General features: G+C 45.1%; 1 protein-coding gene across 1 annotated transcript; it reads right to left on the bottom strand.

Annotated features, from left to right (window-relative positions):
• Window positions 1-1,389: 1,389 nt before the first annotated feature.
• On the bottom strand, window positions 1,390-16,185 carry vcpip1 (valosin containing protein (p97)/p47 complex interacting protein 1). The gene is made up of 3 exons (XM_026149151.1): window positions 13,158-16,185; window positions 9,420-9,506; window positions 1,390-7,893 (listed from the first exon to the last, which is right to left on the bottom strand). The coding sequence occupies exons 1-3, from the start codon at window positions 15,805-15,807 to the stop codon at window positions 7,103-7,105; spliced, it is 3,528 nt and encodes a 1,175-aa protein (XP_026004936.1). The 5' UTR covers window positions 15,808-16,185; the 3' UTR covers window positions 1,390-7,102.

Genomic DNA, 16,185 nt, shown 5'->3' with positions numbered 1-16,185 from the left:
AGCGAACGGATCACTTCTGTCTTGTGAAATCAGGAAACTTTCTAAAAAATAAAATAAAACAACAAAAAAAGTGCTTGAAAATGTTTCCTCTATAGTGACTTTAATAAGCACAGGCCTACAGTATGTGGTGGAGGCACTGACGCTTAAAAGTAGAAGAAAGCAGCAGTCACGCATCCTGTGGATGGTTTGTGAAGTCTCCAAAAGTTGATTCTGTTCATCTGGACGTTTTCAGTGGGAGAAACGTTTCGTCGCTCATCCAAGTGCCGTCTTCAGTCTCTGACTGCAGGTTTCCCCAATCTTATAAACAGACATTTGCACAATGACTGAAATCAGTCCACTGAGGGAACAATGGGCTGGGAGGTCAGTTCATCATGATTATGCAAATTCTCATGACCATTGATCAGTGGTTGTTGATCAATGGTCATGAGTACCATTCACAGAGAGCTGGGGAATGGCTGCAATCACAGGATTGTATGATGGTGAAAGATGTTCCCTTAGGCCCCCTCCTCGATTCAGAGATGGTCTTTCCTTTTCACATAAACGGCCTCCTTTTCTCCCGCTGCAAACGCTACGTCCAGATGAGCAGAATCAGCTTTTGGAGATTTACTTACCTGGATGATTGATCATCCATCAAGACGTTTGTGAAGTTGTGTTTGTCCTGTGGACCAAACCACTGAGAACTACATGACGGGAGTTTATGTTTCTGAACTAAAAATGTATTTTCCCCTCTATAATTAAATCAACAGCTTTCACTGCATGTACACTGATGCACTGAGGAGGGCGCCTTCCTTATCCCTCTTTCATTTCCACCATGTACAGTTGCATTATTACAAGCACATTATAGGTTTCAGATGTTCTATAAAAGCCTTCAAATGTGGAGCTTTTGGAACTAAACAACTTTAATTTATTCAGATCTAGAAATACTTGTTCCCTCCTGTTAGTCTCTCCTCAGCATTGGACTGGAGATATCAATGATGTCAGTGTGATTTTTCAACACTTTCCAAATTTATCCAGAGGTGTGATTGGACCGTTTCATTGGCTGAATCTGGCCATGTGTCTGACACCCCAGACAGTGAGCAGTCTTTGAGTGACTGAAAGAAATGTTAAAGGTGTTCTCATCAAAATCACCAACGTTTAATTCAAAAAGACATAAAAGAGATAACACGATCTTTAACATCTTTGAGGCTCTTGCCAGCTCTACTCTTGCTTTTCTCTACAAACTTATGTTGACTGGACAACAGAGAAAAATGATTTCTGCACCATAAGCAAACACCTTTTTTTAAACAGACAAACAGAAAAGTGTGTGAGTGACGACAAAATACGGAAACATGTGAAGGAAGTGATTTTATTGTCGGGGTTGGAAATTTATCACACATGCAAACAGCGATGTCGAAGCCGTGTATCATCAATATTTTATTAGCAAACCAGAGAGAAGTTAACAAAAGAAATCATTACTGCAGGAACTGAACATCTGTGTTTCTGTACAGATCCAAATATACTACAATATATACTATTATACAGGTGGATTACAATTCATGTCATTAGTACAGCAGTCACAAAGAAAAACTTCAAGTCTGTTACAGCAGTGTCGTCTGATCTGAGCAAACTCTCCTCCTGATTCGTGCTGCCGACCTGCTTCCTCTCTGACTGATGATGATGATGATGATTCGGCTATGGGCATGCTATGCTAACATTCCCCGTTTTCCTCAAAGTGCTAAAGATTCATCTGAACGGCAAAAACAGAAGGACCGTGATTCTGAAACAGACTTTTTTTTGCTAAACCAGAAAACAAAAAGGCCAAAAAAGTGAAAATACAAAGACTCCAGTTCAAATTAAACACAGTCGAGATAAAAGAGTTGAAGCAGAACCTAAGTGTAAAACATTTTATGCACAGTTTAAGGCCTGATGATTCATTACAGAAGTAACATGCAGAGGTGGAGAAACATCTGTGTTGGCGGAAACTGCCTTCCATGTTTGTGATGGAGCAGAGATCGGTGCCACTCGCAGGTGTCCTGTTTTACATTTCACACGGATTTAACAAACGCGATACAGCGTCAGTGAGATTTAGAGTTCAGAGTCATTTCCTTTGTTAATGCTAAACTAACCAGCTGCTCCAGAGCACAATGAAAAACATCTGCACATTTCTACATTTCTACAAAAGCATCGAATCAGAGGACTGTGAGCAGAAATGACCCAGTTTGTTCCTGTAAAAATCAGATGGATGTTTGAGACCTCTGGTTTGATGAATCATGAAAAGAAACTGCTGTTTTTCTCAAGAAGTCCCTGAAAAATCAACATGCAAAATAAAAGTACACAAACACACACACCAAAACACTGTACACACCAGTGTACATCTCCTGTTAGAAAACACAGGAAACTCTAAACTGCTGCTGATGCAACAGTTTAGAGTTCACACTGAACGTGGACGTCCCGTCAAACAGTGAAGACGAACCTGCTGAAAACTGTGACATCAGAGAGGATTTCAGGCAGCAGCGCCTCTGAATAAAAGTCCTAATTTTTAAACAAATCTTCAGCCAATCACATGTTTTTACAAATAATTCAGTACTACTACCCAAGAAAAGACTGAACCTCTGATGAAGCTCAAAGCTGTACAAAGGTTATGAAAACACCTCGAGTGTGTGGCCCAGAAATGATCTTGAACTTCTTGTTTTGGTGCCGAGCTGCACAAACTTTGCCACAGCTAACCTTGTTAGTTAGCTCTGTTAGCTAGCTGCATGACTAGGTTTGTTACTATAACGACGCCAGCAAAAAACAACAACAACAAAGCAAAACCCACCTCTGAACATCAAGCACTGAAGAAACACATACACGTGAAGCCTCCCTTATAGAGCCTGTCCATATGTGACAGTGGCAGCATTTGCATTAACATGCTCCTCTGGCTTCAGTCTGCCTGCCAGATGCTGAAGAGTGAGCTCTAACATCTGGATCTGTTTCACTGTTTCATGCTGAAAGAGGGAAAAGTTTCCTCTGCAGCAGGAAGAGCAGACACTGACTGAACGTAGAAACCACAAGCCTGGAGGCCAACTTAGAGTTGTAAAACCCTTTCTGCAGTGTGTGGTGAGCAGCTCTGAACGAGCTCCTCGTGAACTAAAACTAAGATCTGCATGTATAGGTGACAATAGCTGCTTGTAATTCACAACTAAGACGTCCATCTTCAGTGAAACCAAACACTCTGTGTGAACAATGAAAACATTTAAAAATGTCCAAAATCATCTTCATCAGAAACCTGGGACCCTGCTTCTGTGAGCTTATTCAGCAGCTGCATAAAGAGCTTTATGTGATAATGCTTTCATTCAGTGGTTTTCAAACTGTGACGAGCGCTGGGCCTCATTAATGGCGTCACTGCAGGTGGAGCGTGGAGGATGAAAATAGGCTCAATGAGATTATGCTTTAATAGAATAGACGTGGCCAGAAAACAAGGAACAGGTCAGCGAGGATGATACTTTTGGACATCTAGTGATGGGCTGAACGTCTCTGCGGATTTGTCTTCAAACACACATTTACTTTCAGGTAATTCTGACAAAAACAGCAGCTTCTTTATGATTCATATAGAACGAGCAGACATGTGGACAACAGTGTGAAAGACACATGAAAAATGAGAAGAGTCACATGCTGCGACTCTAACCTGCCTGATGTTCCAGACGTGGAAACACAATCCACAAAAGCTGATTTGACACATCTAAAGATACTTTTTCTTCCTGCAGCGTTACAGGAATAAAGGAGCGGTTAAAGCCTCGGGGAAATAAAAATAATAAACTCTTGTTCTCTAATCTGGTGTCGCCACACTGAGGGAAGATTGAATTAAATCTCTCAGTTCCTGTTTGTGGTTTGGTTTTTACAGACGAGAGCTGATGATCGACGGTCACTTTGTGTCCCGTCGATCCTCAATTTGTACAAGTGAATTCTTTCTCATTCAGAGAGTGAAAAACTGTAATATATGATTCCCAAAAGCTGTTGTTTTAAAAACAATAGTTTAACTTGATTTCCACAATCAGTGCATCTCTATGAGACGCCTTCACTGACAGCAGGGCCACCTGGTGGTGAGTCTGGGAGGTTCAGCTGAAATGTGTAGGTGGTGTTTAGACCTGGAAGTTCAGTTAAGATGTTTGCATAGGACAGAAGCACAGAGGCCCAGCGAGGACTTCCTCCAACCAAAACTTAGATCAATCACGAGAATTTAAACTCCAGTGAAAACTTGAACCTGGTTTTTCTTTGGCTGTGTTCTGCTTTTGAAAAGAGAAAAAATGAAGCGAGAACCAAACCTTAAATGTTAGGAAGGAGCAGAAGGTTCATCTTCAGAGCAAAGAAGAAGAAGAAAGCCTCCCGAGGCCACACCAAAGCACCACTGAGACATGAATCCCACCTGAATGGAGCTTTAGGTTTCTTACTTTGATATTTGGGCCTTTTATGAAGTAACCTGATCAGCTGATGAGCACATGTTTAACTTTTGGGATGTGAAGATCAACTTGTTCACAAAGTATTTTCAGAGTATCTCCATAAGGAGGAGCCGTTCGCTTTAACCTGCACAAACCTCCGCAGCTCATTTTGGATTTTCTATAAATTCTACAAGCTAAACGCTTTTTGATTTCGCTGACTCCCATAATACTTTAACTGTGCTCCTGTGGCTAAGACTCATGGGAAAGGTAGTTGTTGAGCATAAGATAACAGTCCAGTGCAGAGTTATTTTACAGTGTTTTCAGGTAAACCGAGGAGAAGCTTCGACCTCCAGGAAGTTCATTACTGCTGCACATTCAACACGGCGCCACCTGCAGGCAATAAATACAATTTCTCTTCGTTGCACTGCACTCAAGTTCATATTCATGCTCACATCTCAAGGCATTTCATCTTTAGCTTCTAAAGCACCAGATATTTGCTTCATGTTTATGTCCCTCTAAACCTCACACAAAAGTCTTTTCAGGTACTGATTTCAAGAGTTTTAATAACAAACACAAAATAGTCCAGAGCAGAGTGGATCGTAACATTTATGTTCAAACACGTCGTGTCGAGGTCGTCTTGGGAATTTTATAGTAAAAAAATCATAAGTGACTCTTGTTGACTACATGTGCATCTCTAACACATCTTTGGCATTTTATTGCTACATTTACACAGATTCTCATGAATCTGCAGTGTTTGGAGATCAGATGAAACTTAAATTTAGGTGTTAAAAATTTAAAATATTTAACCTGGGATACATAAGGTGAATAAAAATACAGCTGGAACAAATATGTGAGAAATAAATTAGTTCTTGTTTTTAACACGTAACACTTTTTGTCAAACCCACATTTACACACTGGCAGTGAAGTGGGGTACACAGGAACCCAAACTAAGATCTTTTAAGAAGCCCGACCAACCAGAAACATCCATTAATGAAGCTAATGGCCACTCGAGCTTAGCCTTTGCAGACCCGCAAGTAAAAATATTAAAAATTTGATGAACTGTAAACAATGTTAATCGTATTTAACTTATTCATTTGGACACTGATAAGGCTTAAAGTTTGCATTAATGGGGGCGTGGCCCTGACAGGTGGGTGGTGACACAGGCAGGTGTAGCTGTTAGGCTTCAGCTAATCAGAGTCACTGAACTGGACCTCTCGACTGTGTTTGTGCTGTTGGAGCATTCTGGAGAATTTTTCAATGACGTTTAAAATTGTGACGAGCGACCCATCAGCTAAGAGACCGTTCCAGTATTTTATTTGTCTGTTGATTAGCATTAATCACCAGACATCTGTGCCTGTGTGCAGCTTATGGATGCAGCTTTCTGCTCAAACCAGCTACTGTTAGGTGGTAACTGAGCAATAAAACTTCTCATTTAAATATGGTTACACTCATCTGATGCTCAAAAAGCCATAAAAAGAGCACAAATACAACAAGGCCGTCTTTTCCATACAATCAACCTAAAAAGCAAATCAAATGTCAAGTAAACAACAAACAAAACAGAAGAAAAAATTAAAAGTGCAAAACACAACGGTCCAAATGGGACGCGGACCACCAAACAACTTGTACTAACAAACCAGCTCATGTGGACTTTGGAGGTCTCGCACAGCACATGTTCAATACTGCTACAGGCACAGATATCGACAGACGCCTTATTACTGATGTTGAGGCGCAGGTGGCATCACACAAAACTGCAATATGTCACACGTGGAGATGAGAGCGTGCGGTTAAATTTTAGATACAACAAATAGAAACTGCAGTTAGTTCTCTGCCTGGAGGTTGTGAGGGGCTTCATTCTGATTTTTCTAGAATATAAACCATTAAACTGGTGATGGTTAGAGGGGCAAAAAGGTAAAGTAAAAATATAAAGTCATCAAGGAGGATTCAGACAATCAAGCAAACACAGATCAGAGTTCTCCCTGCAGAGCTCAGACAAACGGAGGGTGGAAAGCAGATTCTGAAGGCGTTGATGCGTACGGAGGCCGGTGCACTTTTCAGAGCGTGCACTTTGACGGAAGCATGTTTGCAGGACGCGACGCTGGCGGCGGCCAGCTACTCTCCTTCCTGGTGACAGATTAAGACTTCTTCTATCTACAGGAATGCGTCTCACCGGATTTTCCTCCTCGGAGATCCGTAAGTGTTCACAGCGAGAGGATTAGACGTCTGCAGGTGGGAACCGCAGGCCTAACGACAGAATCCCGTCACCTTATGGACGACTCTGCGATATACTGTGAGACAGTTGTTCACGATACATCATCAACTTAAGAGAAAAACTTATTTTGAATCAACGTGGGGATCACATCGTTGTATTTATTCATTACCGTGTTAAATTTTCATAGAGCGGTGCTGACAGGCGAGCTACAGTGGATACAGTGTAAACACACATGGCAACGGCTTCTGCAACAGATCTGTGAAACGGGTGAATCAATGACATATCGCAGACAGCGCGTCACAATATATCGCTTCATCGACGGCTGTCCCACCTGGAGTTCGCAGCGGCGAGGACAGTCGGCCCGCTCTTAGTCATGCAGTAAAGACAACGCAACACGATGAAGACCAAAGCTTGAGGATCCGACCTGAGGTGTTATGACCCACAGATGCCGGTCAGGCGGGTGCGGGGATGGGGCGGTGCTGGGGCTCAGGCGTGATCAGGAGTGATCCATGGGTTCGGTGGCGTTACTCTGCCCGGCGTCCTGGCTGTCCATCTCCTCCGGTTCCTCCACCTTCTGCTCAGGTTTGATGGCTGCCGTTGTCGACACTGCAGCTGGCGGTTTGTGGTCGGCCGTGGACACCGACTGGTCCTCACCCGCCTGGCTTCCGGCCGTCGGCTCCTGGGCAGCCCTACCCCCGGAGGCGGTGCTCTGCTGCTCTTTCAGGTGCCGCTCCATGGAGGCCTGGATGGAGGACACCATTTCCTGCAGCTTCCTTCGCTGCTGCTCCATCAGGCTGGGGTCGAGTCCACGGCCGTCCTTCATGGTGACGAAGCCCGGAGCCATGCGGACCAGCTCCCTGGTGGTGTCCTCGGGGATGTCCGACAGGTCCGGGGGTCCTCGGGACACGCTGGCACTCAGGTCCACGCCACTGCTGTGCTGTCGTGTGATAGGGCGGTGTTCTGGTGGTGAGGAGCCTCCGGCGCTGCCCAGAGAGTGGCCTTTTCCCTGAAAGGCTGTGACACTCTGCAGCTGCTCCTTTTTACGAACAACGCCACCGCTGCCCAGCCGCAGCACGCCATGAGAGGGACTACCCTCTCTACTGCCCCTACCGGATGCCTCAGAGCGTAGCTGCACCAGGGCCTCCTTCACCAGTTCCTCGACATCAGGCCCAACAGGGAAGTGACCGGCAGCGTCCACGCAGAGCTCCAAACGCTCCTCTGCTGCATTATAAACAAAGGTTTTCCCTGTGAGGTGAGGCAGCGTGCAGTGCTTCCCGTCCATCAGGCCTGAACGAGAGAGAGAGAGAGAGGTCATTCCCAGCTTGACATGATTCACAGTCTAAAATAATCCTTATTAATCTCATCCTGGGTCTTGGTCTGAAACAAGCCTTCAGCTCTGCCAACTCTGATTGGCTGCCCCTCACAAGAAAAGGTTTAAATCAGTAGGCAAGAAACTTTTATTCTCACATTCAGACACAATTGATATAGAAAAAAAGAATCTGAACAGCAATTTATGGGAGACTTCTCAGATACTACAGATGGCCAGTGTCCTCCGCCTTCCCCCAAAGAGCCAATCAAGTTGAAGCAGGAAACATATTCGTGTTATTGCATTGATGCCTGTGTATAAGCTCACAAACATTTCAGCAGCTGTAACGTTGTGAAACTGTGCAGTGCAGTGGGAGCAGAGCATGTGAGGGCTGTCAAACTTTATTGTTTTAGATTTAACTTGTAATTTTGTTTTTCTTTAAGCTCTCCTATTATCAAACTAAGCTCATGCTTTTAGTTACGCGCTCTGAAACACCTGCAAAGATTCAAATGACCATATTAGCGATATCCCCTCTTAGCGCCGTCACACAGATCCAAGAGTAGAAAAACAGTGTTTGGAGAACTGCAGTCGGAGCGTTTGGCTCACAGCGAGTTCGCGGCTGACTTGACCATCCACCATTGTAACAATATATCTATGACAGGTAAACAAAAGCACAATAGGTCAACTTTAATAACACAGCTGTTCTCCCTCCCTCGGGTGGGATGTACCAAATATATTGACAAAGGTTCAAGGGTTTGCTTTCATTTATGCTGCGGTTAGCTCCAGAGCATCAGATAGAAACACAGCAACAGTCTGACAATCTGACAACAGGAAATAAGAAGTCGCCATAAAGGATCCTGTGTTATTAGTTTTTGGTTTGCAATAACTTACAATAAAGAATATGACAGATAAAAACAAACTGATCCTTTAATCACACCAATCTGCTTTCAGACATGTCTGAGGAGTCACGTGCATGTGACAAGAATCGATATATTTCAATCAAACTTCATCTGACTGTAAACTCTGACATATATTCCTCTGTGCTGCAGAGGACCAGAGCTCAGCACACATCAGTGAGCCACTCCACGTTCCTTTATTTACCAGAAATCTGGGCACTATCATCTAATCGAAATCCTCTCCACATGTTTACAACAGACCCCGTTTTCTTCTCTGGGAAGGAGTTCCTGTAAGGTGCGTGCTGGGAACCCGGAATATGGCACAAATGTGGACCACTGGGCATTGATCATCAGGTCTGGGAAGAAACATTTCATTTCCTGCAGCCTCGTGAATTTTATTCACTGAACTTTTCTGCTCTCAGGCGTCACCTGATCAGTCGCGTGTGTTTCTGCTACATTTCTGCACATGTTTAAAATCTGTCTAATAATTAGTTAGCAAAGAAGCCTTTAAAAAAAGTAGCTCACGTATGATAAGCTCCGGTTCACAGTGATGCAGACACACAAACGCACATGTATAAATGTACCTGCTCTGTTACACAGAGCCTGCTTACCCATGTCTTTCTTAACGATGTTGTAGAAGACGCCGCCCTGCTGGAATAAGTGTGGCAGCTTCTTTGCGTACGACCAAACATCCTCACCTGAAACAAAGACAAACATTTTAAAAGGATCCAACGAATGAGACGAGGTCCTAAACACAACACAAGGTTAAAATGTGTCTGTGTGAGCAGGACGCTACACAGGACAGCACAATGTAGGACCACAGAAGTCCTCGGTGTCAGAGTGCACAGCTTTGGCAGGAACGTGAGCGGTCAGAGCAGCACAAAAATAAACAGAGACCGAAACATCTGAATGTAAGACACAAGAGTGGAAATACAGTTGATACTCTGACCTCGCCATTGTTTGGCGTACAGTGAAGCCGCTGATATGTAAAAATATATTTAAACCTGAAAGCAGTGGTGGACAAACCTACGAAATGTTTCTTGATAAAGGTGTGACATCACATTTATTTCTACATGATGAATATGAAGCTGCAAGCAGCAGCTATCGTCAGTCATTTATAGAAACCTCTGTGGTTCCAGTATGTTTGCTTTCACACTCAGTGAAGCTCACACCACATACAACATCTACAGCTTTGATGCTGATGGTAAAGCCAGGCTAGCGATTCCCCCTCGTTTTAACCTCGCACTGCTGCTCATGCTGCTGCTACTCTGTAGGAACATTCACATTTTTATATTCTACATTTCATCTACATTTACCGTCTCTTGTTTTAGAGGTCCTCTAATAAATGCCATTGTCCTTCAGCTGCTTCATATTTAGTCTCAACAACCTCGACAGAAAATATCAATCCACTTGTACTCTCCTGCTGTGATGAAAATGATCCATCTCATCTGAGACATAAACCCTTTTTTATTGCAATAACAGTCATCTAAGCCAATAAATAAATGTCCAGTCTGTCACTGATCATTGTCTCCATTAATTCCCAAATCTAAAACTTAAAGTGGAATGTGTCGATGTGGGTTTTTCTGCTGAGAAAACCTAAAACGGTTCATTAATGATTCAGTTTCAGGCAAAGTTATTATAGTGAACCAAGAATAAATTGGCTACAGTAAAAATAAAAACTAGACTTTGCAATAAAGCTACTGTAAACAATATTTTTTCACTTTATTTTTCAACACAACCAGCCTGAGGAACATCTGGTGCATCTGTTTAATGAGTCTGGGACTTGAATGTGTATGAAGTGTGTTAACCTTTAAAATTTTGCACCTGACAAAACCTCCAAATATATAAGAACAAAACTAAAACTACCACCAAAACTCATGAAAACTAAACTGAAACTCATCATTTCCAGACAATGAAAATTGAAAGTGAAATGAGCAAAAACAACAACTTAAGCTTAAAATGAAATAAAATCTGGTTTAAGGTTATCTGGTTATCTGGTTTATTTGGTGTACAAAACCACTGTCAATAAATAAAGGCGATAAAACCATATTCAGGTGTTTATTTAGCTTCAAATATCCTGTCAGTAAAACAGGGACTTCAACACTGCACTGATGCACTGAGTCCATTTGAAAGTGCGTGACGGTGCATTTCCTTTTGTTTGTGTGTTTATATGTAATGCACGTCGCACATATTCAGCTACAGGTCTGCTCCATTCAGCTGTGTGAACTCTGAGCTCTGGGCTGGAGGCACTGTCTGGTGAGCGGATGCTTTGTTTCATCCTGGCCGGGGCCGGGCGGGGGGATTATTGAACACGAGCTCGGTGCTGACAGGAAGTGCAGCGTCAGGCCTGCGGAGCGCTCGGAGCGCAGCCGAAACCTTCCTGAATATCGACAGACGCTCTGTGTGTGTCACACGGCCCGATCTGTTTATCCTAACGCAGTTGTGACCTTTGACCTGATTGGCAGGTGAGACGGGGAGGGAGCGAGTTGCTCGAGTCAGCAGATTCTCACACTCACACACAAAACAAGTCTCTTGTTTGCTCATGGCAGCTGATCAGAAACCTGGGAGCTCAATCAGCTGCTGAGAGCAAACGGCAGTTTTTTGATCACCTGCCTGCACCAGCCAATCAGAAACCAGCAGGCATGTGCGCTGCACACCTGGAGCTGTTCTCTTTATTCACACACAGACACACACAAACACACTTCAGCTTACTCTGCAGTCTTAAGCAAGCAGCAGCATCATTGCAAGAAGACAATAAATTAAACACGACGATGATCCATCATCATCATCACCACATTCAATAATATGAGTGAACACAGAAAACAAAGACATCCCCATGCTGGAGAAACTGGAACAGGAGATGTTTACTGTACAAATCGTTATCATTCTGACTGATTATTAATCAATAAAATAAAGTGCTGTATGATATTAACCTGACAGCACTCTCTATAAACACACCGTCAGCCCCAGCACAGTAGGTTTGTATCGTCAGGAGCTCAACCTGTGAACAAACATTGACTATAGAGATGCTAATTATAATGAAAATATAAACAAGAGGTCAAATTAATGAAAGGGCAGACAGCAGAACGAGTTCAATCGTTATCTTTGAATGATTAATGATCAAAAGTTGAACTTTAAAGCAAACTGAAGCACCAGCACTGTCATGTTTGAGGAAATGTTATTTTTTTCCATACCAGGGTTTTCTCTGCATGTACTAAAAACACATTTGACGCCAATCGAAGCTGGCTTTCAACCAAAGGAAAATCACTGCGACAGAAGATATTAAAACATACGTCGGGTTTAGTTTTACTCAAGGTTGAAGACATCTTTGCTAATAAAATGGCCAAAAAGACTTAAAGTCAGTCGACACATTCTTTGCCTCAACTACAGTCATGGATAATTGCATGTTCACCCCCAGAAGCCAGGACACATTTTTATCATATTTTATCCTGCTTTTATTAAGTCTAATTGAACCTTTGTGCTTCTTTGTATATTTACCTGTAAATAACTCACTGCTAAGTCACAGATTAACTCTGTACAGTAACAAGCAACAGCCAAGAGCCGGACTGAATGACTGATTCAAGTTATTATAACTGAAATACACGTTTCCTTATGCAAGCATAGGAAAAAGAGGACTGTTTTCCTTTAGCTTTATTGTAGAAAGGAATGTTTCTAAAATCAAACTAAGAAGTGAATTATTAAAATAAGAAAGTAGCAGCAGCCACTTGGCTCTGTTAAACCTGACGAGCGGGTTTTAGCTCCTGAAGTGCAGAACAACACAGGAGAAAAATAGTTTTCTCCTGGCAGCCTTCAATCAGACCAACAAGCTTTTATATCTTAGATCAAATGTGACAAAATCAAAGCCTGAGGATCAAATCTGGCCCTTTGCAAAATTGAATCCAGCATGGATTTCATTTAATAAGGCAGACGATTTCAAGACAGGCCCACTATCTGCTGAAAACGGAGACGATCACTGATTTCAAAGAACGTAATCAGTGTCTCGGCTGTGATATTCGAATCCACACGTCAGCAAAGAATTCAGGATTCACAGCATCTTTAAAGTGAAAAGAAGCTGCAGCTCCAGCACAATAACTTTCCTCTAGTGACATCTCAAAGTGACACAGCTTGTTTTTATGTGCAGCCAGTTTCGCTTCAGAAGGCCGTACGGTACAGGTAAGCTGTGCGACCAAAGATCTTTTGCTCTGCTTTATATCAGGATGGATCTTATGCTCTGAAATATCCTAAACGTACACTTCCTGTCACATTCAGTCTTGTGGCACAGGTTGCTGTGATAATACATTACTTTGCTTCACTCACTAACTTACTTGGTACCCTACATGTAACCTTACCCATCAACGTTGCTAGGAGACAGAGGGAGGACATCTCAAGGTCGATGCTGTCCTGGAGTTCCCGGCTGCTCATTCTTCCGGGCGTCACGGCGTCCTCGCTCTTCACTGAATGCAGGGCGGAGTGCGAGCTGGAGGCTCGGGGAATGGAGGCCGCAGGGCTCTTGTCCTCTGGGCCTTTTAGGATCTCCACAGTCACCCTGTCACCATGCTGCAGCGCCACTGGCTCGTTTTCCTCGCCATCTTTTGGTGGGACCAACTCCTTAGGTGGGAAACCGTAGCGGATGCATTGCTGCGCCGGCGGCACGCTGAACTGGTTGCTGATGCTCCTCTGCAGCTCAGAGAAGGTCGTGTGGGCCTGCAGAGTCAGCATGGCCTGTCTGCCGTCGCTCGTAGTCACACGAATCTTTTTCTCCTTACTGGACGAAGACGGGGAGGAGGACTTGGTGGGTGTGGCTGGAGCTGAAGAGGAGGAGGTTTCTGGAGAGCCTCCGGGTGAAGAAGTCCGGCCCTGGCCTTTCTGCTCCTGCTTCAGTTTGTCAGTCCGACGCTTCTGGGTGACGAAGGCCTGCTCGCTGATGCTCTGCTGGATGCTGCGCTCTGCTCGGCTCATCGTTAGCTCCTCCTTGTGCAACGTCTTCGCTTTCTGTCCCGTCAGGATGATCTTTGTGGGCGGCTGGGGGTCCGCCGGCTGCTGAGACTCTGAGGCATCAGTGAGGCGCTGGACATGAGCCCCGTCAATGGACACGGGGTTGTATTCGTCCGGGTTCTTCTTGGCCGTGTGATGGAGGATAGTGTTGACCACTTTCTGCACCAGGATCTCACTGCCAAACTCGCCCGGGAAGTGCTTTGTGACGAGCTTCATGGCCACGTCGTACACGTTGCTGTTCAATGAAGGGTCAGTCTCATACTGGAACCAGTACACTGTCTCTCGCACCACCCGACCCCCCCACTCCAACGTGATGGGGAAGGCCTCGGGGAGGTTGTCATACTCCTTCCCCTCCCAGTAGTGTTTGAAGCCACACCCACACTTCCCTCCCTGGGAGCGGGTGTTGGTTCTGTCTCCATCCAGATAAACCACCGAGCCGTTTCCACGGATATGGCGGACTGACGTGCCGTGACACCAGTTGCAGGTGTTCAGGGAGCTCAGTTTGTAGTCTGGGAGGAGAACATCCCTTTGGGGGTCGTAAGAGCAGACCACATTGTTGAGGGGGAAACTGTAGTTCTTATCCGGCCGCAGCTGGCCGTGTGTGGATTTGGCTAAGTTGTAGAGCTTACCGCCGGGAATCAGCCACTCCGGTGGGATGTGGAGCTCAGAAAGGGCGCCACAGATCAGGCAGCGATGCAGCCGATTTTCCATCACTGACTTCTTTGCCGCCTCTGTGACCTCCTCTGGATGGATGCCAATCACGCCAGTCCTCCTGTAGACGTACTGGTGAACGTCAGCCACCAGCGACGGGTGGATGCTGTGCTTCTCCATAAATACCTCCTCCATGGCGTTAACTAGCCTCATCAGATATTTATCCTGCAGGCTGCGATCTCCGCCAATCACGCAGCTCCCATCCGCTTCTAACTTGATGTACTTCTTGATGAGGTCCTGAGGGACGCCCCAGGCCTTTGGCAGCAGACGGGGTGGCAGCTTTGGCAGCACCGTGTTCTTGATTCCCACCAGAGGGATGTAGTGGTTCCTGCTGGAGCTGCTCCAGGCGATACAGATGGGTTTGTTCAGCTTCCCATCTTTCCCCTTGCACTGCTCCTCCGGCACCAGTCCAGGCAGGAAGGTGGCAGAATAGTCCCCGGAGCTCCTCATCCCACTCAGGGAGTCCAGGAGAATTATGGGTCGGTGGAGGACGTTGGCTAAGCCAAATATGTGGATGTTGCGTAGTCCAAGGGGTACGCCTTCTGGTGGGATGAAAAGAGGGTCGCACTCGTTGATGATGTCCTCCCACTCTGCAGCATCTATAAAGTCCTGAAAAAGTGCCTTGTAGCGTTCCAGATTCTGCTTGAAGTTCTGTTTGAGGTTTTCACGGAGGGCATGCCAGAACAGTTCTCTCCCCACCAGAGCTCTGGACACAGCGTGGACCAGGCAGTGCCCGTCTCCGTCCACATGCACCGGGATGAGACACTCTCTGTTGCCGTTGGCTTTCTTCACCTCCTCCAGAGTGTCGTGGAGGTATATAAGGCTCCCTGACCTATCTTTGCCATAGCCTATGGTGGAAACATGGTCCGGCTCAATGAGAAAAGCTCTGTCTCCCAGGATGGAACAGTCAAACATCTCCCCTTGGTTCATCTCCCTCAGAAGCTTGGCTTTGCCGGTTTGTTTGTCCATGCCATACCTGGTGAGCACGGGCGACAACAGCTTGCAGTGGTAGTTAGAAAGCCCCATCACTTTCACCAGCTCGGTCCCCTTCTTCGGGGCCCCGGTGACGCCGAGCAGGGCGTTTCTGAGCAGATTGTGAAGCACGACATCGGGGTCGGTGACTTCCTCAACGTTCTGCAGGTTCTTCTGCTCGTGGCGCTGACCACACTCGGTACACTCGATGCTAACGGAGCCGTAAGCAGGAAAGAAAAGCCTCGCCTGACATTTCGGGTCTGGGCAGGTACCAGACAAAATACGCTTGTCTTTTTTCTTTGAGCTCTGCAGCAGCGACATTTTGGCTGAAAAAAGGCTGACGCTGTGTGTCAGCTTCACAAAACCATGATATTCACACTCCGGCGAGGCTGTCAGGCGAGCTTTGACTCCGCTAACGACAGTTATTTTACAAAATAACACAAGAACAACACGGAAGCGGCTGTTTTTTCCTTTAGCTGTTCGCCGTTGCTAGACGTACATACGTAATGACGTCAGTTACTGGGATTTGTAGTTTTTTTCTCTTTATCTATGTTTAAACAACTACGCACCAGCATCAAAATGACTGCATTTTTATCTTTTCCCTGTTCGAACATTAGCTGGAAACGCGAGAAACTCAAACAGTAAAACGCGTATGTCGGGTTAAGTCGTGTACATTTACGACCTTAAACCCAGGTTAAC

This window comes from Astatotilapia calliptera, chromosome 18 (genome assembly GCF_900246225.1).
Source record: "Astatotilapia calliptera chromosome 18, fAstCal1.2, whole genome shotgun sequence".
NCBI lineage: Eukaryota > Metazoa > Chordata > Actinopteri > Cichliformes > Cichlidae > Astatotilapia > Astatotilapia calliptera.
The sequence above is the reverse complement of the archived record's forward strand: the minus strand, read 5'-3'. Positions and strand labels throughout refer to the sequence as shown.

Excerpts from the sequence above, each read along its gene's own strand:
- vcpip1 (XM_026149151.1), bottom strand. The coding sequence starts at position 15,807 with ATGTCGCTGCTGCAGAGCTCAAAGAAAAAAGACAAGCGTATTTTGTCT. Across the intron at positions 9,507-13,157 it reads TCTCCTAGCAACGTTGATGG|GTGAGGATGTTTGGTCGTAC; the intron begins GTAAGGTTACAT and ends TCTTTGTTTCAG. Across the intron at positions 7,894-9,419 it reads CATCGTTAAGAAAGACATGG|GCCTGATGGACGGGAAGCAC; the intron begins GTAAGCAGGCTC and ends TCTCTCGTTCAG.